At 45.9% G+C, this 25,186-nt stretch overlaps 1 protein-coding gene across 8 annotated transcripts in view; it reads right to left on the reverse strand.

Annotated features, from left to right (window-relative positions):
• RREB1 (ras responsive element binding protein 1) overlaps window positions 1–25,186 on the reverse strand; it is a 177,136-nt gene that overhangs the window by 65,183 nt on the left and 86,767 nt on the right. For 7 of the 8 annotated variants that reach the window (XM_069493447.1, XM_069493446.1, XM_069493451.1 and 4 more), the window contains exons 2-4: window positions 6,497–6,615; window positions 3,228–3,358; window positions 2,042–2,254 (exon numbers count right to left, since the gene is read on the reverse strand). In XM_069493447.1, the coding sequence (XP_069349548.1) occupies window positions 2,042–2,212 (171 nt within the window). In that variant the 5' untranslated portion in view covers window positions 2,213–2,254; window positions 3,228–3,358; window positions 6,497–6,615. Of the gene's footprint in view, window positions 1–624; window positions 752–2,041; window positions 2,255–3,227; window positions 3,359–6,496; window positions 6,616–25,186 lie in introns of those variants that run through there. The other variant, XM_069493450.1, reaches the window with a different exon arrangement.

Consider the following 25,186-nt stretch of genomic DNA (forward strand, 5'->3'; position numbering starts at 1 on the left):
TGCTGCAAGAGAGGCCCTACTGGAGATTTCTGGATCCAGTTATTGCAGCCTTGCTGGTGGAGGAGCACACTTCCTGAGCTGAAAGATAAAATTAGCAGCTAATGTGATAACTAACCATTCCATAATGAAACAATCTGGCACCCTTGTCAGCATCCGGCTGGGGCTAATCTGTCCTGGAACTCTGAGCTCCTACCGATGGGACTTTCCCTAGGCTCGCTCTCTTAGCCCTCCCCCTCCAGACTCCAGGTAAGGAAGACGCTTCCTGCTTCCCGAACTTTCTCCTCACTGTGTTGTTTTTTTAGATTAAGCACTGTATTTACCAGGCTATCTCTGGTTCAGACATCCCTTTCAAAAATGAAGCCAGAGCACCAGATCCCTGGAGGAGAAAGGAGGGGGACGGGAGAGGTCCAGTTACACCTGCACAGTTGCAGCCTCACACCTGGAGAGGCAACCTCCACTGAGCATGCAGGCATGGGAGGTGCCGTGGGCGTCCTCCAGGGCCCTAACTATCAAATCCAAACTACAGCCTGGACTTGGGCCAACTCTGTGTTATTTAAGGGAAAGCTCTTCCCTATTACTCCACTTATTCCTGGTAAAGCAGAGAAAGATGAGGAGGATTCTGACCTTGACTATCTTATTCATCCCAAAATCCCTGGCACCAGACACAGTGGCCAGCTGAACACAGGAGCTGGGTATATATTGTTTGATGGGTGGAGAGATGGATGGATAGATGAATAGACAGATGGTCACATGAGAGTGGAAATAAACCTTTTCTTCCCAGAGCTAGCGCTCCTTCTCGACTCAGGCCACAGTCACACAAGCTGAGTATTTTCTCAGGCACCCATAGAAGAGAGGCATAGGGAGACAAGGAAAAAAAGAAAGAAAAAAGCATCAATGCTCCTACAGCATCACAGAACGCTGCCCAGTTCTCAGCCTCGAGCAAGGTGTGGAGACACGCACACTCCCACACACTGGAGGAGTGGGGTTTTGGGTTGGTGAAATTTCTCCTGGAGGGCAAGTTGTTATCAAAAACCTTAATTAATGTTCTACTTCTAAGAATTTATAGAAAACCATCACAGTTGCGTACTCACAGAATTCTGTATAAGGATAGTCACAGTAGGATTATTAATAAAAAAGAAAATATATTCACAAAAGCCCAGCAAGTTTACTTTCTTGTCCATCCCCGGTTCCTAGACAAACTCAGAACATCTCTCTCCCAGGTTTAGTGCAGCCCCATTAAATCAGTTAAACCAAAAATTAAACATGAAGAAGTCAACTCACATTCTATGGATTCAGAGCAAAAATGAGAATTATTCAGCCTCTACTTCCCGCCTTAACCTACCCTATGTTGAACATGTTGCCATCAAGATAGCAAAAACTTTTCCAAAGTGCCCATGTGTACATTCAAGATTCATCTTTCCCAACAGAGGAGACATGAACTTTTATGATACCATTAATCCTTCCCAATCCCACTTATTTACTCTTTCTTATGTCCCCTGATCTGATGCACACTGAAAATTGAACAAGACTAAATATTAATAGTGTCTTAAGTGGAATTCTTTGGAGCCAAAATCTGTGCTTTTTCGAGGATGGAAAGCTGAACAGCAGCCCCAGCACAAACAGTACTAATTTGCTACCGAATCTGAAGACAATTAAAAAAAAAGATATTAAGAAGGTGGCTTTGAAAGGCCAATTAAGCAGCTGTGTGAAAAAGGGAACAAACCACATGCCAGCAGAGGAATCGGTCACACTCTCTGCTGTGGCCATCATGTGAAGAAAGCTTGCATTCAAATCAAATGATGGGCCAGGAATAAGGGCGCTTTCACCAACATTGACCCCACGGCAAAGAAAATTTTCTCCATCAAAGGAAAATGACATAAGCTGTGTAAAATTTGCTCTTGAAAAATTATGAAGGCCTCTGGGTATCTTTGTTTCATTCTGAACACTTCCAAAGTTTTGTCTTAGGAAGCTGGGGAACATTTCTTGATGTTCTCATAGACCGAACCCACCAAATGTCACCACCTGGAGCATAAATGCTTACCTGGTTCCTTCTGCCAATCCGATTTGGTCCTGGAGGCTTCGCAGAGGACCTGATGCTCTGCGGGCTCCCGCCATTCTCAGCGACCTTCCCTACGCTCATTACCGCTGACATCATGGTATTGATGGAAGACAGGTCTGAACCTTCCAAGCCAACAGGCGAACTTGACATCATTGGGTCAGGGCTTTAAGCTTCTAAGAAGCCTCTGCCATAAAACTGAAAATGAGAAATTGCTGATGTGATCATGGGAAGTTTAGGTTTCTGTTATAGCCAGGGGGCGCTGGCCATAGCTTCTCTAACTGTAACTCAGGACAACAACGTCCAACACCCTCCTTCTTCAGTTCATGCCCAGAATGATTGAAGCTTTCAACTAAAGGAAGTCTTGGCATAGCAAAGACTAACTGATAACCTTGCTTCCTTTCTGAGTGTATGTCGCCAGCAGCACTCAAAGGTATAGGAGGCAGGTTTCTCTGCCGTTCCTAAGCTTTGTTAGGCAGAGGTGGGAAAAGCCAAGCCAACACTTAAGAAACCCAGGGAGTTGCCCCCTAGCCAGCATCCTCCCAAGAACTTGTGTTCATTTACTACTCCACGAAGGTTCTAGACCTAAAAGTACTGATGAGAAACTTCAGGTTTCATTTAACTCCACTGCTGCGATACAGTGATTTTACTGGGAAGCCTGAATATTATAAGAGATTTGAGAAGCCAACCTTATCAGAATTACAACCAAATTTCAAACTGACATATAAAAAGCCATTTCTTTTTTTTTTTTTTTTTTTTTTTTTGAGACAGAGTCTCACTCTGTTGCCCAGGCTAGAGTGAGTGCCATGGCGTCAGCCTAGCTCACAGCAACCTCAAACTCCTGGGCTCAAGCGATCCTCCTGTCTCAGCCTCCCGAGTAGCTGGGACTACAGGCATGTGCCACCATGCCCGGCTAATTTTTTCTATATATATTTTTAGCTGTCCATATAATTTCTTTCTATTTTTTAGTAGAGATGGGGTCTCGCTCTTGCTCAGGCTGGTCTCAAACTCCTGAGCTCAAACGATCTGTCCACCTCGGCCTCCCAGAGTGCTAGGATTACAGGCGTGAGCCACCGCGCCCGGCCAAAAAAAAAAAGCCATTTCTTAAAAAAATACAGGTAGGTAATATACCCCAGGAAATGGAAAGATCCCCCCACAGACTGCTAATTACCTCCATTTTCTGCCCCAACTGGTATACTATGAAATTTCCCCCCGTGATAGTGTGATAGCTGATATCCACATGGGGTAGGAAATGAGTCTGTGTTGACTTGTTTTTCTTTCTCTCGGTACCACTCGTGGACACTGGAAGGCAAGCAAAGGTAAAAAAAGAAAGAAAAAAAAAAGGTTCAGTGAACATCTTTTCACTTAGTGTAATCTCAGACCACTATATTCATGAAAATATGAAAAGCACAAATGAGAGGCAATGTCTAAGTCTTTTTTTCTCTTCCCAAACCACACTCAGTAGTTTTCAACCTTGACCTATGACCTTACAGTGCTGCCACACTCATTCCCAACGGCCAAAAAGACTGTGCAGTATTTTACTTTTTGAAGCTCAAATTTATCCACATACATCAAATTTTCTTTCACACCTTGCCCCAGTCCCTCTGGAGAGCTCTCAGGCTCCACCTGCCCCCCCCCACCCCGCCCCACCCCCTCGTGCCTTCACCTAACACTGACCAAAAACAAACAGTTCAGGCATTCACGCAAGGCTCAAAGTCTGGAAGGTATCGTGTCAAACCTAAAATAAAGCTGGTAACACGAAAAGGAACCTTCCAAGCCAACAAGAGAACTCACTGGGACAGGGGAAACTACGGCCATGTCAAAATTAACTAGAAGTACTGTAGCCAGTAGGTAAGAAGTCCATAAACTGTTTTCCTCATTTTATCTGGGAAGATACTCTATAGCTGAAGGCCTAAAAGTGATATTTAAATTATCTTAATATCCTATTATCCTAGTGTGTGTGTTAATAAATTCTACAAGTCCACAACAACCGCCAAAGACCACGCTCATCATCTCAGCTGTAAAGAGAATGCACAGAAACAACACAAGAGAGAACATGATTTTTTGTGGTTTCCTCCTCCAACTTTAGGGGATGGAACCCAGGTTATGACAAACAGCAACACCCACAGCAGCTACTAACATGCAGCCTTCCAGCTGCAACGTAAGCAATGTCTGAGGGGAGGCCTTTATAATAATGCTTCCGGCAGCTGAGAAGTACCCACCTGAAATCCTACCAAAAGGGCCAAAGAGAATCTTAGGAATAGTACTTTTCGAGAGACAAAATGTGTCTTCCTCATGAACCAAATGGCTTTCCAAACGGCAGGGAAAAGGTCTAACTACAGAAGAATACAATTTACAATGACTAAGCCAGTCTTATTTCCATCTTTCCTGACAATGAGATGAAAGCTGTGGCCAAAATTAAAGAAAAAAAAACCCAAACTGTTGTCTTTCCATGAGGTCTCCCCATGCTAGCAGATCATTTAAATTTATTAAAAATCATACTTTAAACTTCCTGTTTTTAACTGTCTTTGAAAGTTTATGTGGGTGATTTCTCTTGAGGAAAAAAAACACGCAGACACAGTGTATACATACGAGTGTGTACAAACAAATCCTCTTTTCTTTCTTAATGTATTGCTAACAGAAGTATCATCAGTTCCCTAGAATTTTTGTAATCAATCAGTATGTAATTATGAATTTGATTCATAAATGGATATCTTCAATACTGAATTAACCTCATTCTTTTAAATATCTCTTAATTTTAATATCCCATAATTTTAATACACAGAAAACTATGAAATAACTGGCTAGAAATCTATCTTTACTATTATTGCTATGTCAGTAAAAAGAAAATGAACGTTTCTACCAATTTATACTAAGAGTTTTGAAGAAGATCTCATTTTTGTCCTATTACTACATTTAGAAAAGAAAAATGTAGTGGAGTTTACTTAAATCTGGGAACAGGTTAAATACCTTTAGGACTAAATGTAAAATTTTAAGTTACAAAAAATATACACTAATTCTATTGATCAGTAAAGGAACAGGGAAGGAGAGAAATAAGCAATAGGCAAATTGACAAAAATATATTCACTAAACAGAGCCAAATTGCCAGTAAGAATTCCTGCAAGCTACCAAAGTTTCTTAAATAAACAGAATGCCTAGCAGTAGTCACTACAGCTAACTAACATAAGAGCTGAAAGTTACAAGGGCTTATCCCACTTGAAAAGGGGAAAAGTCATGCAAGCTAGTTTCCCATTTTGTCTGGACAGGAAGACATTTACTAAATGTATTTCCTCCTTGGGAATAAAGTGTAAAGTGTGACACTACCCATTGATGACATCCAGATCACCTACATTTACTTCCTTTTCCTATTTTAAATGTAAGTAAATAGCATTTTTTAAAAATAGATATACTTCTCAGCTCTGACCTGAAAATGTAATTAACAAAATGAAATTCCTGGCTTTACTGTTTGAAAAGCAGGAGAGTCATTGGACTCATCCCCGAGAAGCTGTTTCAGAAGCAACCAACAACCAGCCCCTTGGGCTGTGAAAAGATTGTACTCCAGTTTGTTCCTGTGTCTTACATTTGGGTTCTCCCTTTGGTACCACAGAGCAGGGCAGAAGGAGAAGCTGGTGCAATGCACAATGCCGCTCATTGTTCTATGTTAGAAAAAAAAAATCCACCGTAACACAAAGGCTCATCTACGTGATAATTTAACCAGAGCAAGTTGGCCAGTATTAGTGGATCCTACCTGCCCCATGCCCCACCCCAGACTGTACCCGAAGAACAGCTCAAACCAACAAACCTAAACCCTCTGATTCTCAACCTCAGGGAATGAAAGATAGTTTAACTGTTTAAGGTCTATTCACAAAGCACATTTTTCTTTCTGAATATTTACAATCCTAGAATTTTCATTCTCTCCTCTGCACCACTTCCTCTCCCTGACATCACCTCACACGCAAAATAATAACAATGATGATAATTAAAAAATTAAATTAAAAACAAAAACAAAAATTACTGTCTCTGTTTTAATACAATCCTCTCAACTGGAATCAGAGAGGACTGGAACCCAGATGAAGTTCCCGAGACACAGACATGAACAACCCCGCCAAGTGGACTGGCTAGAGTTCCGGTTTTTAACACACAGGGTCTGGACTTGAGGGGAGGGAGGGAGAGAGAAGAAAGGAGTGAGGAGTCTGCACTGTTGCTTCCTGTGAGACAAGCCCTCAGCATCCTTTCTCAGATTTCTCATCCCACATCTCAGGCCCATCAGATCAAGAAGAACCAGCAAGTTACAGTTATAATTTCAACACGATTTTGCACCAGAGCCTCAGGAGGACCTGGAAAAGAGGAAGGACAACTCAAAGGGTATGTGGGGAGGGCACAGGAAACTCAACATTCAACGTTACTGTGACTCAGGAAAGTCAATAAAGTTTCACTGACCTGCTTTCTTTGTGTTTTCAAGCTGCCCTCCTTACTGAGGAGCTGGCACTAGCTGGGCCCAGACGTGGGCAGGGTCACACCTCAGAGCCACCACTCTTGGAGCACAGAGTAGGAGCAACCTACAAAAACAAAAAAGGGTGACATTAAAAAGAGGTTAAGACCAGAAATGATCCACTACTCAACATCACTGGGAGTCAAAAATTAGGACAAGAGAACCTTTCCCATCTCCTGCCTGCAATTATAAGCAAGCTGCTGGCTCTAGGCCGATTCCACCCAGAGCTGTTCCATTAGCATCTAAGCAAGAGCCACTGGAGCTGAGTGTGCCTTGGACAGGAACCCCCCTGCCCCCAAGCACACTCCCACAATGTTAAGGGCAACGCCAGATGAGGACCGCTTGGACCACAGGCTTTGAGTGGAGCTTGGAGCATCTTAATGGCGTGCTCATAGCAGATGCCGATGGACCGCCAATTTAATGGGAAGAGAAAAAGCAAGACAGCAATCAATGCTACCAGAAACACAGGGGGAAAAAGAAGAGAGCTGAAGAAAGTAAGAAATATTCAACTAAACAGTGCCTTAATGTAAAGGACAGATTATTACATCTTTTCCCAAGTGAGGGGGGAAGTGTTGGTAACGCATGTCAAATAGGACCAACCAAACACAGACCTCTTCTTTTCTGTAGGGAAGATGCAGAAGACATCTCCAATTACATATGCCCTTCAAGACTCTGAGAAAGTCTGCTCTGGGGTGTCAAGGGCTGCAAAGCCCTGCCCTGGGAGAAAGCTGGAGAAAACTAGAATGTAGCATTTCCCAGAGCTACGGCATTCAGCCACATTCTCTCTGGCTCTGAACACAGCATCCCTCAGCTAAGCTGAGGAGTGAAAAACTGGGAGAAGACTTAAGAAGTAACATAAACCCCGTACAGACAACACCTGTCGAGAAACAACTATTTGGCCTATTTTCTCACTTTTAGCCCCGTTTGGAGTGTCTGGAGACAAACTACCCATTCACTCCGCACGGTGATCATTTTGAATCTTACTTGCTTTGTCCACAGTTACTGAGCACTTCTGCAGGCAAACCCTGGAGCTAGACCAGCCTGCTGGAGGTGAGAAGACCCCACCAACCCTTTCTACCAGGAAAAACTCTGCATTGATTATCCCAGGACAGTTTTTCTCCGAGTACCTTCACCACAACGCTTCAATTCTCCATCTTTTCTTTGGTGCCTTTCTCTTTTGAAAAGTTCTTTGGATTTCAAATAAAGTATCAGGAAACAAGGAGTAACTCACAGGCGCAGCCCCTGAATGGGCACAGAGACTCTTAAGCCCAGAAGTACCCTATGACTACCCCAGTAGTTCTCTGTGTTCCCTGCAGCAGGACCCTCCTTGAGAATCGGATGAACATACAGACACTGCCCACCCTAGGATAAGAATCCTTGTTTTTTACCTGATATACGACCTGCCCTCCTTTAAACTATGCATCAAGTCAACTTTATTAAAATCCCCATGGAGTTTTCAGAAATGTACAGATCATCCCCACCCATCTAACCCTAAAGATACCTAAGGTGAAATTAAATACTGTTTTTTAAAAAAAAAAAAAAGCAAAGTTATGCATTTTCAAATTAATGTCAAATTTTTATTAGGAAGAAAGTCTAAAGAGCAGTAACCTCATGGTTTTTTTTGTAGAAACTGCCAAGATCGCCACGTAAGTAAAGTAGAGTAAAGTATAGTAAACTATAGTTCTACCCATAATTAATAAAAACATGTTTCAGGGTCAGAGACAAGTCTCTGGAATTAAAAAATTTCCAGACTATAGCTAAGATTTCCACTGAAATGTAGACTCGCTTCCTTCTCTCATTTAAAAAAGATATTCAAACAAAGTCCACCAAGAAGTTTCCCTGAAACACACAGGACACAGCAGGGAAAGGGGGATCCTTTTAGAGCAAGAAGGCCAAGCTCAGAGACTTGACCTTGAAACTTTCATCCTCTTGACCTTGGGTGTAAATGACTTGAATATTGAGAATGTCTTGCAATTAAGCAACAGTAACAAGAGTCACCACCCTGTTTGTTTAGGGTTCTCTTAGGCCTAAGGGATTCACTGAACTTGGAAAGTACAAGACAATTCTTGCAAGAAACTTCAAGATACCCCTTACCTCTAGCACCACCACCTCAGAGGAAAAGAAAAGGAAAAAAGAAAGATTGGATGCAGTTTCGCCCTAGAGGATGATTCCTATAGGTGAAATGTGACAGGCTAGGACCCTGGGGTGTGAGTTGAGGATGCTGGCTTTCGGAATTTGCATTCCCACAGGAAGACTGGGAGAGGGCAGAAGTTCCTCTGAGATGGCTAGGGGGGAGGGTAAGGCCTACCCCCAGGCCCCAGCCCCCAGCCCTGAGGAGATAAGGGACAAAGCTATGTAAAGCCAGAAAGAAAAGATTAAAGGGCTGGTCTCCAGGTCCAAGGAGATAGCAGTGAAGAGATGAAAGATAAAAAAGAAGATGGTCTAGAAACAAAGGGTGTACCCCAGCTTCTGAAAAACCTGAGGGTTCTTGGAGTGCAAGATAAACTCTGTCCTAAGCCTAAGAGCCCTAGAAAAAACATGGAGTAAGTTTAGACGCCTAGGATGATGGCTGAGATTCTGGAACAGTGGACTTTACAACACTTAACCGAGATGGACACAGTGCTGAGTCTCCACAATGCCCACAAATGCTTGGGACCAATGATCCATGTGTCTAAGAGCTTAGCTGACCAGTCCAGGCCAACCCAGGACAAGCTAAAAGAGTTTAGTTAAGAGGAGTTCAGATACTAAAATGGCCTGAGCTACTAGGGAGCTTGACAAACAGCAAAGGCATCTCTTGTAGGATGGGCTGAATCTTGGCTAGGCTGGGGACAGAACCAAACCAGGCTAGATGTTCCACCAGAGCCACGCCTGTTCTCTTTGCTGCCTGCAAAGATCAGGGCAAAACCATCTCTTCAAACAAGGACAGCCTCACATGTGCTCTGAGGGCCGAGACAGCTGTGATGATGGCTTTGAGTTCCAGGAAGTTGATGTGTTTCTTGGCTTGGGATTCAGGCTATGCCTTGGATAGGGCAGCAACCCCTGAAAGTCACTGCCCCCACCCACGGCTGGCACAGGCTTTGGTAAGATGGAACCTCAGAGTATCATGTGGTGTCTCTCAGCATCTGAGCAGGCAATGTACAATTGGGCACCATGAGACCCAGCCAGCTCTGGGTCTTCTTACCCTGGTGAGGTGGGTGCTGAGAAAAGGTGGGGGAGACACCCCTTGGCAAATGCAAGACCGAAGTGTGGAGGTGAAGGGGGTGGCAACACCAGGCCCCATGACATGTATGTCGGCCTCCTCTTTGGTTGTGCGCTGAGCTCCCAAACACTCTCCCAACTCCCGTCCCTCAAGACCGTAGGAAACAGTCAGATTCTTTAACCTGTCATTCAAGGCTCTCCACGCTCTGGCCTCAGTTTCCCTTCTGGCCTTGTAGCCCACCAGTCAGTCCCCTGCTCAGTTCCTTGCCCCAGAATGCCATCTGCACTCTACCCCCGACCCCATGGCCATCTTCTACATGATGCCTCCCTGATTTCTCCTGACCCGTGGCTCTTGGTTCCAAACTCCAGGACACACTTACCTCGAACTCTGCCATCATACTTAATAACAATCACAGCTAACAAATTTTGAGCACTGTGTGTCACATGCCAAGTGCACTGTCTCATTAAATCCTCACAGTAACAACCCTGTAAGAGTTATTCCCACTGTAGAGCCACAAACCAAGGTTTAGCGGGGTTACGTCACTTGTCTCCAAGATCCTAGACCTGTTAAGTGGCAGAGCAAAGTTGAATCCAGTTTCTAAACCCTATTAAATTTCTTTTGGAGAAAATGTGTGACTCCTGGCACAGGGCTTCAGAGCACAAATGCGCTCCCTTAGTCACGTTCTTTGACTTCTAACAATCTCATCCTGAGTCACTGCTGCCCTTCCAGATGCTCTGCGCCCGGCCTTCCACTTCCGCCTGTGTATTGTGGGAAACAGGAGCTCTCCCCTCCCACCTTCACCTCTGCCTTCCTCTCTCTGGCAAGAGACAGGACTGGACTTCCACCTCAGACTAAAAGGTTCACTGCACCAGGCAGGAGTTTGGAAACACAACCCTTGCTGTGTAAAGCAATGGGGCACTTCATGTTCTGTACTCTTGTGTTCTAGACGCAGCCAGGCAAGGGAGGACAGAGGGAAGCCACGAGGCTCTGCCTGAAATCCCAACAGCCTGCTGCTGTCTGAGGGGCTGATCCAACTGGTCCGACATGGCAGGGACCCTCCTCCATAGCCACCCCAAAGAGCAGCAGGACCGCAGCCCTTTGTAGGAGATGCAAGTTCTCGGGCCCACCCCAGACCTACAGAATCAGAAACCCTGCGGGGCTGGGCCAAGCAGTCTGTGTGTCAACAGCTCTCCAGAGGGTTGGAGCCCTGAAAACCTGGCTCATGAAAAAGGGTAGCACAGAGCCAACCTTCTCCACAGGAGATGTGGGAGGAGATGCTGGTGTATCACACCCCAGCCCCAGGGCAAAAATCAAGATGCTGGAGCAGAGAAAAGACCCAATTCTAACTTTGGCTTTATTTACCACAATAAAAAAAAGATAATAAATAAAAAGGGGATGAATCTATGCAGGACCTATTTATTGCTTCCTCAGGATGAGGAGACCTTCACATGGGGCGGGGTGGGGCAGGCCAGCCTGCAGCCCCAGAGTGGCACAACCAGTGGGCCTGGGCCTTCATTTGGCCCTGGGTCCTAAAAGCCATCTGTCCAGCGAATGACACTCGCCAAGCCCGGGAGACTCTCTGAAAAGCTCCCTTGAGGGTGTTGGGGGATGATGGCCTCCAAACTGGAGCCCTGCGGCCAGGGTTTCTGGAGGCCCTGAGTACCCTCCCTGGCTTCTCTGCTGCCCCGGGGCAGTAAGGAATGTGCAACAGGGCAGACAGCAGAGGAGAGGAGCGGAGAGTTAGGTGGGATGACCCTCGAGGGCAAGCAACCCTGAGGCTCCCTCCCGAAGCCGTAGAAACAGCTCACCGTCTACCATCTGTCCCATCAGGACCCACAAGCAGAGGACGGAAAAGGAACCGAGATCCCTCCCACGGGACAAAGTGGCACCCCTTCCTCTGACTACATTTCAGGCACCCCTGTGGTCTTGACCTGGAACATTCTACCAGGAATAACAAGCTGCTGACGTGCCTTTTTAAAAGGAATGTCAGCTGTCCTTCGGTAAAAGAACACTTTAATATTTAGTAAAGTGTAGGGGAAGGAGCGGAGTGACAGGTTCCATGCGGGAAGCAATTTCTCTTAAAAATAAAAATCATTTGGACATTTTAACTGTTACATTAAATACCACTTCAGCAGGGCGGCGCGTGTTGACTGGGAAGACACGGTCCCTGCCTACCAACCTTATCTACGTCAGTCAGATTAAACTGTATACCGAAATCATGAACTGCTGGAAAGGTGGAGAGATTTTTCTGGTAGATGCTAGATAAAACCATCCTGTGATACCCCATTCTTCTTCCTGCACCTCTCCGCGGGCTCTGTGCTGCTCCAGAGGAAGGAAATCAGCAGAGCCCCGATTACAAGCTTTTCTGCTGGTATGTGAAGACTGAAAAAGCTGACTCCACTTCTTGCAGTTCTTCTCCCGGGAGCACGTGTTCCTGCCAGGACCTAACCACTGCCAGACTCCAGAGGCTGAGACACAGCGGCCACATGGCAGCCATTTGTCACACAGCACCCTGCTCCCCTGGGAGGGGGACACGGCGCCCAGCTGTGGGAAGAGCAGAGTCCCTGGACCGCTCTCAGACTTTTCCTAAACTCTGTTTTTCAGCCTGCCCACCAGGATCTGGTATTTGATCACTTACTTGCCTAACTTAGCAGAAACCTGTATCGCTCTCCACTCTGTGCAAGGAGGCTGGTGGTAAAGGGGGTGGGCAGCCAAGGCAGCCAGAGTCTGAATGCGGGGGCACCCACACTGGACCCCAGGGGGCAGAGAGCAGACAGGGCACCCTCACCCACCCCCAGGGCAGGGAAGGGTCTCCTGGGCCAAGGCTGAATCCTGCAGGGAATTAAGTTTAGCAGCTCCACCCCATCCCACCCTGAAATCTGCTCTGCTGGCTTATCAGGTAGACACAGGTACAAAAGGGTGGAGAGGCCTCTACAACACATCTTGGTTGAGGAATTTAAAAACAGAAAAGAAGGATGTTGCTGTAAGTAATAGAAAATAGGACAAGTCAGAGTATATCACAAATCCAGTGTGTATCCAATTATGTTTCTTCCAGAGCCCCTCCTTCCCTGATAACTCAGGGGTATTAGCTATTTGTGACATAAACTGTGCCACAAATGTGTTAGGCATTTTACATATATTTAATCCTTCCCCAAATCTTAGAAGGTAATGAGTAGGTTATTTGCTGGATATAACATGGCTCATAAGGGGCAGGGCCAGGATTTTAGCCTGGGGTTGTCCAACTCCAAAATTCTCGTACTTTCCACTGTGCCACAAAGAGGATCACTGAAAAACCATTCAGAGAAACGTGGTAAGCAAGCTGGAGGACTGGGAAGCCAAGACAGAGGGAAAACAGAATAGGAGATGTTCAGCCCATCAGAGAGCGCTGGAGAGGCACAAAAGCCAGCTGCAAAGGCTGCAGGGCTGGTGTGTGGAAGAGGAGCACATACATCCTACAGGCTGGGCCCCCCACGGCAGGACCGCCTTGTGAGTGGGAAGGCAGGGAAGCACTCTGGAACTCCATCGTTCTTTAAACCAGAGCAGCCCTCAGATGGAATGAGGCCTGATAAGGTAATGACCTCGCTGTATTCAAGCAGAGGGTGGGGAACCACTAGTTTTAAAAAAATAAAACAAAAAACCCCAGTCCTGCAATGTGTGGGAGGCCAGGTTGTAAGACTCTTCTGTCTTCCAGATTTTGTACTTCTGATATACCGTAAGATTCAGAAGCACGAACAAGGATAAACCATCATAAGATAACTTAAAGAGCACATGATGTGGAGCCTTAAATCTTGGACTGGAAACTCTGCCTGCCACCAACGGAGCCACCAAACTCTCTGCGACTCGGTTCTCTCATCTGCAAAGTAGGGCTGATAACACCTGTCCTCCTTACCTTATAACATAGAATCAAAGAAGTATTTATTAAAATACTTTGCAAACAGTACACGCTCCAGTACCAGCTGCTGATGATACACTATCTACCTCCCAACATTCCAGGTAACCCCTGGGGTGAGTCTCCCCAATCCCTCAATTCGCCGCCCTGCTTCACCTACTGGATTGCCAAAGCTTTGGGGGAAGGAGCACAGCTTGATGATCTTTTTAAAAAACTCTTGTCCCAGCCCACAAGTTGGACAATCAAAAATAAACATGATTTGGCTTATCACAAATGCAATCCTACTGACAATAATGAGTAGAACAGCTGCTGACACACTCCCCATCCTGCACAGCGAGCAGGAAATAAAACCCCTCTGGTTTCAGTTCACTGCTGAAACAAATCCTGGTCAGCTTCACATTTGCTTCATCAAGGAAGTCCACACCATTGGCTCCCACAAGGACTGGCTCTTTCCTCCCCACATTGACCAACACCTCTCCCCACTACAGCACCCGAATACAGTGCAGCTGACACCCTGCTACCTGCCTCAGGCTCTAGGCAACTGTTTTGTAGTAATTGGATTGTTCCGGACACTTCTCTGGAGTAGATGTAGGTATCTTCAGTCACATTTACAGCTTCTGGGAAGCAGCTGGGGTAAAGTTCAGTAGCAGTTTGCAGAGACTTTTAGGCAATATCCTGCAACTCTTTCACAGGCCCTGAGGTCGAGGGGCAGCCTTGCTGACACGCAGCAGCAACAGGACTGTCCACTTTTCCCCAGAGCAGGAGCTGTCTGCAAGCTAAGCAACCCTAGGGCAGGTGGTTAACCTCGGATTTGGGCTTTGAATTCCCAGAATTCAGGGCAGTTTCAGGATGACACTCCTTAGAAAACCAGAATGACTCTGTGGAAGATAAAAGTGTTGTCTGAAATGCTTCTCCCCCTAACAGCTTAGAGAAGGCGATGGAAGCAGGAGAATACATCTTTCCTCGCCCATTGGAAAAAATGGTCAGCTGTGGTCAAAATTTCACAGTGGGTAATCAGACATTACAAACCGTCAGCTGGCAATGACTGTGCTCGGCGAATTTACACGCCCCAGCTCCCAGGAGCTTGATGGGCTACCCTCTATGCCATGTAACGGATGGCCTTCCCACCCTCAATTTTGCCCCTAAGAAAAGCATTCACCACTGTATCAGTGAAGGAAAACAAATACGCCAAGATGTAAGTGGTTGACTAGTGTTTATCGCAAGCCAACCAGCCAAAAACACTGGCAAGCGATGGGTTTTCTTAAAGTAAACTGAGCAAACCCAAAGTGGCTACTGAGCAGGATGGGCCACTCCTGACAGCTTGTGTGTGGCTGGAGAGGAGGTGGCACGCTGGTCCTGGAGAACACCCAGGGCACACAGGCCCTCTGGGCGATGATTAGCTCACAATGACTGTGCTCCCTGGGGGAGGTCTCACCCACATAGAGGGCCACCCCCCGACCCACAACCCAGCACAGCCTGAAACAAGCATCGTGTCCCTGGAGCACACTTGTTCACTTGCCTTGGCCTGAGTTCACACAGGGCACCAAATGTGCCCAGGCTCTTAAATGTGGGTTCACGTTTTACCAGCCCCACCCTAAAAAAACCAGATAACCCCTGGCAAGCCTCTAAACTTCCCCCAAAGGTTACAAACAACAGGAAGACCGAAAAAGGGGAGATAAATGCCAGCCACTGAGCTCCCTTCCCTTAAACTCTCTCATACCTGGGTGATAATTTGGCTGGCATCAGTACAGCTGAGGGAAGGGCACGCAGCCGAGAAATGCACCCCCGCTGCCCAGGAGAGCCAGGCGGTTCCCAGCAACCCGCCAACACGGCCACCCTGCCTGCTCATCGGCTCAGTCCAAGGATGGCAGGACACATCCACCGGTCCCCATGGGTCAGACACCCCGATGAGGAAAACCTCTGTAGCACATGGATTTGGAAACCCAAGCGAATGCCCACTTGATGCAAGCAGTATGTGATGTGAACACTCTCAAAGCACTGGCCTCCACCAATATTGTCATGAGGTGAAGCTGGTGCTACTTCTCAGTTCTTCAACACACTTGCAGTCATAAAACGGAGCCATCTCTTGCTCACCCCCTTTCATTTACTTGAATGCATGTGATAAAGGCACCCTTGTGTTGTTTAAAAAGAACATCCCTACTCTTTCCTTTTATCTTCCCTTAACAGTTTGCCATCCAATGATAGGAGGGGCCCAGCCTCTAACAGTCCACACTTTTATCTCCCGCTGACCACACGAAGCCAGGGGCTGGACTTCCTGCAGCTTGCCTAGAGGGGCTGTTTGACTTGTTTAAAATACTTGCCTCCAGAACACTGGAACAATGCCCCACAACACCTACCCAGCATCCATTTCAGCTTCCACTTCAACAGCATGCAAGTCCAACAGACCAGCAACTCCCTGTGCCTCCGTGTGGGAGAGGCTGATGCTTCCAAGAACACGACTTACTTTCCCCGCTCACTTATATATTTTGCTTTCTGTCTGCAGCAAACACAAGAGCTATCTTTATCAACCCCAGAAGTTCATTACAGTAGCTCCAGTTAAACATACTTTACATAACTATTCTCAAAATAATTCAGTAGCATTTAACAGTATCCTTAACCACTGGAACTGAGAGCAGAACACCATGTGCTTGCATAAGCAAATGGCCCAGCATACACTGGACCCATCGGCCAGTCCGTGGTCTCTGATGTCCCTCCCAGCCTAAGATTTGACTCTGTGGGGATGTCTAGGTGTTTTTAGGTCTGGTCTCAAAAGCGCTTCCATCTGCCTGGTGCTGAGAGCTGTCCCGTGAATATCCAGAACTCTGGACAACTGCAAAATCCACTCCTTCATGCATCAATCAAGGGGGTTGTGAGACTGTGTGTCACTCATGGGATGGGATGACCAGAGGGAATTCACACACCAGAGGACAGAGGACCTGGACTCCCTGCCACACGAGCATAGGAGTTCCATTTTCTTGGCATCCCATCAGTGTACATGAGGTGAATGTGTTCAGAAGATGATGAAATCAGACGTTTACAACAGTCCCCCCAGACAGACTTCCTTTCTGGGGTATAAAGAACCTTTTCAAAATCAGTTAAAGAAAAGAGAAACTTCCTTGCCCAAATACCCACCCTTTCACCACTCACAATCACACAGGTGAGAGGGTGGGTGGGGGAAAGGCGATGGGGACCGTGAGGACAGATGGGTGACAGTAGGTAAGGCCATAGGGAAAGGGTCCAGGGTGAAGGACAGAAGCCAATTATGGGGACTGAGCTCATGAGCCCAGCGTCTATGCCAACACTCCAGGACGGAGCCAGTAGGTTTTAGGATCTCTTTCTGTGAGGCTGGACAGCAGACAGAGCGAGACAGGGTGCGCAGCGAGCAGAGGAGGCACCGCCCCTGCAGCCCCTGCAGCCCCGCTCCTGTGCCGCCCTCTCCTACAGCTACAGGCCCGGCCCCGTTTCGGGGCACAGGAGCCAGCTAATCGGTTCGGCCCCACCGGCCAAACGGCAAGTGCTCTTCAGCATCCTCAATTTCCTCCCAGCCACGAAGTCAGGAACAACCTGTACAGACAAAGAAAACAGAAAACTTGCGAAACAATGGCATCTACCGTGCTTGCCGAATATGCCTGAGGAAACTTTCAAAGCCCTTGAAGATGCTTCATTACCGTTCTGGGAAAAAAACAAGGTCCACTATACCCAGGCACACACATGTTCACACAAACCCAATTTCATGCTCTGCCAGCCCCACAACTAAATCATAGAAGTCAAAAGAGAATCTGAGAACAGCCTCAGTTTCTTGACCTACTTAGAGCGGTAACTAACACATTTCCATTAAGTTTGTTAGAGGCCGGTGACATCCTGGCATGTTTCCAGTCTGGAAATAGAATTTTCTGGGGGGGGGGGGGTGGGGGGTTGGGGGTTGGGGACAGGTGAAAATGATTGGCTACCTGGCCACAGTGAAAATGCTATTTGCAGGAAAGACAGGGATGTAGGAAAAAAAATACTGTCTCTTAATTCCTTGTAGTCAACTTTTTAAGCTGTGCTCCAGCCAAGGCAAGACTAATCCTCCCAAGGCTTCCCCCACAACAAGTGCTAATTGTGATAATGACTTTTTTACACTATTAGCCAACATTCACTTTTAATGGGATGAGAGCCTAGAAGACATATGCAAAGTAACACTACTTCCGACTATCTCACACACAGATTTTGAAAGTACCATGCTATTGGTTCTAATCATATATTCTGTACAACCCAAATTTATAGTCAAATATTGTTATTCACAATGACAACATTAGGCAAATCTTCCTTTAACTTTTTTTAGATTGTAGAAAGAGAAAACAAAGGAACCCATTAATGTGGCCAGGCCTTAAAACTTCCACAGCTTCTTTGTGCTTCGCACTCTATGGCTTCAGCCACCAAGCACGCATGTCATTAAAACAACGGGTCTCCTCAGTTTCCTGCAGTTCCAGGCCCACCTTTGCTGCTTTCCCAGTGTGTCCAATCCACAGGCACAGAAAAATGGGTGTTCTCTACAAGGTGTTAAAATCAGTGGCTTAAAATGTTCTATGCTGTTTTCGTAGGGCCTAGATGTAGGGCAAGATTTGGTTATCAGTGCAAAAACCTGAGACACGGTGACACTCGACCTACTAACAGTCCAGATGTTACAACCACCACAAGCTGTAAGACAGAGCCCCTGGCCCCGTGGGCTGGCAGGCTGGGGAGGCAGAGGAGACGCATAGAGGCAAACTCCAACCCAGGGGAAAACAGTGCAGGAGGCAAATGCTTCAAGGGCTGCGAGGCTCACCAGAGGTCCCAGTCATGGGGGGAGAGGGCAGTGGGGCAAAAGCAACCCTGAGCTTGGAGAAAGGATGCGGCTTTCAGCCACATGCCGGAAGCTGGGATACAGCACGGAGAGACAGCGGGCAATCTGTCAAATTTCTTACAATGCTGAATTCATTTTCTTTTAGGTTCAAGTGCCCCCTTTTAAAATGAGATGATAAAGATAGTAAATGGTTGGGATCATTTTTTAATGTCCTTAACTTGGTAAAAGAAAAAAAATGGCAACCCTGTGTCTAACTGCAAAAGTCTTGCGTTTCTAGCCCACTAAGACAAAACCCCTGGGAGCCATCAGAGTGCACCAGTGCGTTGTGAGAACGGAGGGAGAGTGGAGTGGGGGAAATGGCAAAGACGTGGCTGGCAGCATGACACTGGGGTCAAGGCTGCATCTAAAAGGGATGAACTTTATGCTGTTGCTGTGGAAACCCAATGAAGGGCTCCCCCAACCTTTTTTAAAGCCTAGGATGAAATACTCATACCCGTATTTTAAAGAGCTCTTGGCAGCTGTTTAAAAAATGGATGGTTAGAGGCACATAACCCAGTTAGGAGGTTATTGCAATAGTCCAGGGGACAGGCGGGAGAACGGAGGAGGCAGGGCAGCCCGGCTGTGCAGGCCAGGCAGCCATCCAGAGTGAGGAGGCAGGGCCGCCTGCATCAGGCAAGAGTCACGAAGAGAACTCCCAGGACAAGAGAGAATAAAGAGCACACGGCAGGATGGTTATCAAGTCGTAGGATTAGGAGAGGAGTTTTGTTTTAAAGAAAATCTATGAATGTCCATAGCCAAAAAAGAGCAGATGAGAAAAGAAGGTGGTCTTGGGGGAGGTGAAAAGGGAGAGGGCAGGGGGGCTCCCAGGTACCAGAAGATGAAACACTTGTGGGGAAACATAACACCCAACACAGGCAGCCATATAAATATACATGTTAAAAGTCAAATCAGACTCTATAAACAAAACTGACCGCCACAAGCTGCTGGGGTGGGGTTGGGGGCAGTGCACATAACTTCATCAAATATAAAACTTAAGAGAAAAACAATACCCATCCTTTTCTCTCTTTCAAAGAGCCTATCATAGGCCGGGCGCAGTGGCTCACGCCTGTAATCCTAGCACAAAGGGAGGCCAAAGCGGGAGGATCGCTTGAGGTCAGGAGTTCGAGACCAGCCTGAGCAAGAGCAAGACCCCATCTCTACTAAAAATAGAAAGAAATTAGCTGGACAACTAAAAATATATAGAAAAAATTAGCCGGGCATGGTGGCACATGCCTATAGTCCCAGCTTCTCGGGAGGCTGAGGCAGAAGGATTGCTTGAGCCCAGGAGTTCGAGGTTGCTGTGAGCTAGGCTGACGCCACAGCACTGTAGCCCGGGCAACAGAGTGAGACTCTGTCTCCAAAAAAAAAAGCCTATCATATGAAACAATACTGGATAAACCATTTTATTGATCTGATCACAAGCAGTGCTGTTCAGTTGAAGACATGTCCTCTACCTGTACTGTCCAATATGGTAGCTGCTAGCCATGTGTGGCCACCAAACACTTGAAATGTGGTTAATGTGACCAAGGAATTGAACCTTTTAAAATTTTATTTAAGTCTAATTTAAATTTAAAGAGCTACACGTGGCTAGTGGCTGTTGTACTAGACAGGGTAGGTCTATGGTTTTTCTCTTTCTTTAGAAATCTTGGGTTAACTAGATTATACAGAAGCTCCTTGACTTGCAATGGGGTTAGGCTCCCATAAATCAGCCATAAGTTGAAAATATCCTAAGTCGAAAATGCATTTAACACACCTAACCTACAGAACATCATACCTTAGCTTATCCTACTTTAAATGTGCTCAGGACACTTACATAAGCCCACAGTTGCGCAAAATCACCCAACACAAAACCCATTTCATAATAAAGTGTTGGATTTCTCTTGTAATTTATTGAATACTGTATGGAAACTGAAAAACAGAAACGTTGGATGGGTACCCAAGTAGGGTTTCTGGTGAATGTGTAGCTTTCTCTTTTGCATCATTATAAAGTCTAACCATCCTGAGGTGCTCTGTAGTCCTTAATCTGTTAGCTTCCAGGGGTTTTTAAGCCCTGAGGCAAGAATAAAGATTATGTGCTATGGTTTTACCTGCAGGCATGGGAGGGGAGGTTAGTGGATCCCAGAAGTAACTTACTTTGCCTAGTGTTTATAAGAGTTTCAGTTTATAGAGGGAAATAACCCATGAAACCAATACCAGAGGGACATCTCCTAAGCAGGCTGACCTCTCCTGGTGAGTCATTACTACCCTGCCCCACCCACCCAAAACCTGCCTGAACCTGGTCCCACCTCAAACATGAAGGTCAATGTGAGAAAACATGGGAAAATGTTTATAAAGTTAGGTCAAGTTTAAAAAGCAAGTTGGCACATTTAAGCATTTTATGCTATGATAACATATTTATGGATAAAGTCTAGAAGAGGCTATCTGAAATGAAGTTATGGGTCATCAAAATATGGTGAATTCTTTTTAAATGAAGTATAGTTTAATGTCACTATTAATTTTTTTTTATAACTTAAAACATTATTTTAAAAAATATATAAGAAAGAAAATGATTAAACTTCAATCCATCTTCTTAAGATGCAGAGCTGCTCCCTGCCCTCCCTCCCCCAACTTATTTATAGTCAGTAGCTCAGTGCCTGGCACACAGTAGGCACTTGGTTATCTCAGTCTATAAATACGTACAGAAAGGCTGCACGGGGCCAGCTAACAGATGCCGTAGTCAAGTTGACAGACCTTGTTCTATAGACAAGTACAAGAGTCATACCCTTGAAACTATACATAAAATTTACATGGTATTCATTTTTTTTAAGTCCCTAAATTTGCTCAGATTTTCCAAAAGGTCTATGATTCCCAAGAAAGGTCAGTGGTCCAAGCCTCAGCAAATTTCATTCCACCTTTGGAGAGTTAAGGTGACCCAAAAGCTTTTTCCTTCCTATTGCCACCAGTTCTAGGCAGGCTCCCAGCAATAAGTAAAAACACTGGCAACAGCAAATCCTTTTTCTTGTGAAGCTGAGATGAGATAAACCACACAATTCACTTGTTTTAAGTGTCCACACATAACAATAACTCAATAAATGTCTGTCAAATCCATTCCCAAAACAATTCCCCAATGCCTGCTACAGTTAACATTTTAAAGCAGAACTCATCCTCCGGGAGGGGAGAGATCGCTGGGAGCACCATCTATGTCCCTGCCTTTGCATGGTCCCCTCCACCCCCACCAGACATTCCAGGAATGATGCTGGGATATGAGTTAGTTTCTTAATGGTGACTATTAGGTTAAAACTTTCTAAGTGTGACTGTGGCCATCTCTAGGCCATGAAAGGCACCGACCCAGGAGGTTTTTGGTAAGAGATGCTCCTGTAGGTGTAAATATGGCCCACACACTATCAATTCCTGGGAACCTCAAAGGGGTCACGGAATAGAGGGGGCGGTCTTGCAGAGGATGTTTGTTTTGCAATTAACGAAAGGTAAAGGGGGCCGTTAGCGAGCCTTTTAAATAGAAGCCAAGAATTAAATCTGAGTCCTCCTATGCACTGAACAGTTCTGCTTACTTAAATTACAACGCATAGACTACAAAAGGAGGGATTATATCAACTATAAAATTAAAAAGTCACAATCAGGGGACTGGAAAGAGTGATTGTGATTAAAAGGTGTTGGGGAGGCGGCTCAGTCCTTGTTTGCTCATGTGTCCTTTGAAGATGAAAACTAACCAACTTTTCTGGCCTTCAAGCTGTCAAGAGGTTAATTAAAAAACTAACTGAAAAAAAAAAAAAAAGATAGACCTGCGATCTCCCTGCAGATGATCTTGGGGGAAAATACTCCACCTAAGGCCCTCAAATATTTCCTGATGATAAAAATGCATGTCAGTTACCGCACTGTAGGATTGGGGGTGGGGCTCCATGAGCTCCCCGCCTATGTGAGAGGGCAGAGAGCAAGCCTGGGAAGGTGAGAGAATGAAGTGCTGTCCGTACAATATTAATCTGAAGTCCAGAAAAAGCAGAGATTGCCCTGGACTAGTGTGGTATAAGTGGAGGGGTCGGAGGTGGAGGCTAGAAGGAGCTGAAGCCAGAAAGGGCTGGGAGGAACCCGGGAGCCAGGGCCTGCTGAAGGACAGGGGCTCATTACAGAGGGTGTGTGGGGCCAAATTACGGGAGCTGGGGAAGCTGAGGTTGGGTCTGGGGCAGTAGGGGGTGTAGGCTGAGGAAGGTGATGTAAGAGTTTTAAGAAAACTTGTTTGAACATGGTTTGGGACTGCAGGGGAGGGAGACTTGCTGGAAACAGGAACAAAGGGAAGAGGGAGGGAAAGGTAACCTCAACAACTTTCAAAGAAACACAGGGACCTGGAGGTACGTGGGGTAGGCAACGGAAAGGGCAGATAGGAGGAAAGTGGCTCTGGCCACAGGCAAGTGTCCTGGAGGCACTAGAATGGTGACTGGGAGGAATTTTAGATTAAGGGGGTGGGGCTACATTCTTTTTTGTAGGCACTGAATGTGAAGAAATGGGGAGAGATCGGAGATTTTGGTGCTGTGGAATTAGTATGAATGCATGTGAGGCAGACCCCTCCACAGAGAGGCAAGGCCTGAGCCAGGTAAGCTGATGAGATTCAGAGATAAGAGGGTCACTGACATGAACAAGAAGAAAACCCCTGGTAAGCCACAGGGGCAGGAAAAAGGACAGGGAGAAATGAGGTCCCCAGCAGGGGGAAGAATGTGGTACCCAGATAATTGGGAAAGCATTAGTGTTGGGCAGAACCCTTCTCCCGAGTCAGAGAAAGATGAAAGAGCAAAGAGGACCAATGGAGAGCATAGAGCATGCACAAAGCCAATTGTTGGATGGTCTTAATCTTGAGCACACAGTAGGCACTCAGATATTTTATTCATTATTCATCTCCAGAAAATAGGCAGTCCTACCTGTGAGTAGGAAGAGCAGAAAAGAGGAAGTGATGGATTAAGGGAGCAAAGGACCTCAGGGAGCTGGCAGTAGTCAAGAGACAGACAAAGGCCTCCCCAGCAGCCAAGGATGATGACCGTGGCCAGCTTAGGTATTTAACCTCAAGGTGCTCTTGAACAAGCACAGCCACATGGGAGCAGCTAAGTGGCACTCTGGAACCCTCTCCTCCTACTCAGGGTACCTAAGGCATCCTGTTTCTTACTCTGGATAGCTAGGTAAGGAGAAGGAAGGAAAACTGTATTATTTCAAAGGACTGAAACTTATATTATCAGCTGTTAGGGGCAAGCCTGTTACTTTTCTTCTAAGAGATGCCAATTCACACACATAGCTGCTCTCCCAAAGAGTAAACAAGTGGATTCCATATACAAATAACAAGTGAATTCTATATACACCAGGTCTCCAAGAAGAGAGAAACCATTTTCCAAATGCCTAAATCAAAATGGCTTTCACATTTTTTTCCAGGCTGAACTTCGTAACTCTAACCTAGATGTGGCTCAGTGCTGAACAGGCCAGGGGAGTGGCAAGGGGCTGGCTGGGGTTCCCTCTTAAGAGGCGCAAAGCCCACCAAGCACACAGTACTCCCGGACTTTCTTGCAGGTTAAGTTGGTCTGGGCACATTTGTGATTCAATTACTGTGAGTTCAGTTGCTTTTTTTAGGTCAGCTCTTTCTTTTGTTGAGATTTGATTCAAGATTTACTTCAATTATCTATAGCTCTATTGGAGTACCTAAGCAAATTAAACCATTTAAGGTGATGAAGGGAAAGGAAGTGGACGGAGCTTTAAAACAACTTATGCAAATAGTTTCCTCCCTCTCCCATCTCTGTTTTCTTCAATTACTAAACTCCAAGACAAGCAGCTACTTCTCAAAGGAAAAGTCTAGACTCTAAGTCTGAATGTGAAAACCCCATGGTTAAGCCCTGGCTCGCAGAAAACTAAAAATTTCAGCAATTCTGGAATGAAATGTTACGTTCAGAGCTATACAAAGCTTAGCAGCTGTTCCCAGCCAACATGAAACCTGAAAGGGGCGATGCTATCTTTATCCTCTACCTACAGTCAGAGCCGGTACCGTCCAGAGCAGAGCTGCCAAGGAGCCATCTCAGTTCCAGTGTGCTGAGCACGAAAGACAAAGAAAGCAAGGGAACGCATGGGCCAGTGAAGGACACCTAAACAACAATAACAACCCACCTGGAAGAGAGAAAATGCAGTTAATAATTAAAATTTTTAAAAGAATGCAAGGAAACAAGAAGTTCTTAGTGTCATTTGGAAAATCCTTTTCAATCAGTTCAGAATTAAAAAGATTAGATCTCATCTGTCTAACTATCTGAATTTCCCGAGTGGAAGGGAGAGAACTCTTTTATCAAGTTTCTAGGGTGGAGAAACACATTCTCCCTGTTAAAACTGAAGTCTAACTCATAAAGACTTAACAGACACCTCCTTCAGACCACCTGATGGAACCAGGCCTCAGATAAGCATCTCAGGGAAGGCAGATGTATGATTGAAAACTGAGAAGACCAAGAATCAAAAAGGAAGGTGATGAGAACAGGGCCTCTGTTGTCACAAGCCTGAAAATCACACACAAGTTAACTGAAGAAGCTGTTCTAGTGCGACTGAACTAACTCCCTCTGAGAAACCACTTCCCACTGGGCTCCTTGGTTCTACCCCTAACAACTCCATTCTATTTATTGCTCAGTTTTAAATGACAGGGTGGCTGCTGCCTAGCAGTGCACCTCCAGGATTGG

This window comes from Eulemur rufifrons, chromosome 18 (assembly GCF_041146395.1).
Source record: "Eulemur rufifrons isolate Redbay chromosome 18, OSU_ERuf_1, whole genome shotgun sequence".
Lineage (NCBI taxonomy): Eukaryota > Metazoa > Chordata > Mammalia > Primates > Lemuridae > Eulemur > Eulemur rufifrons.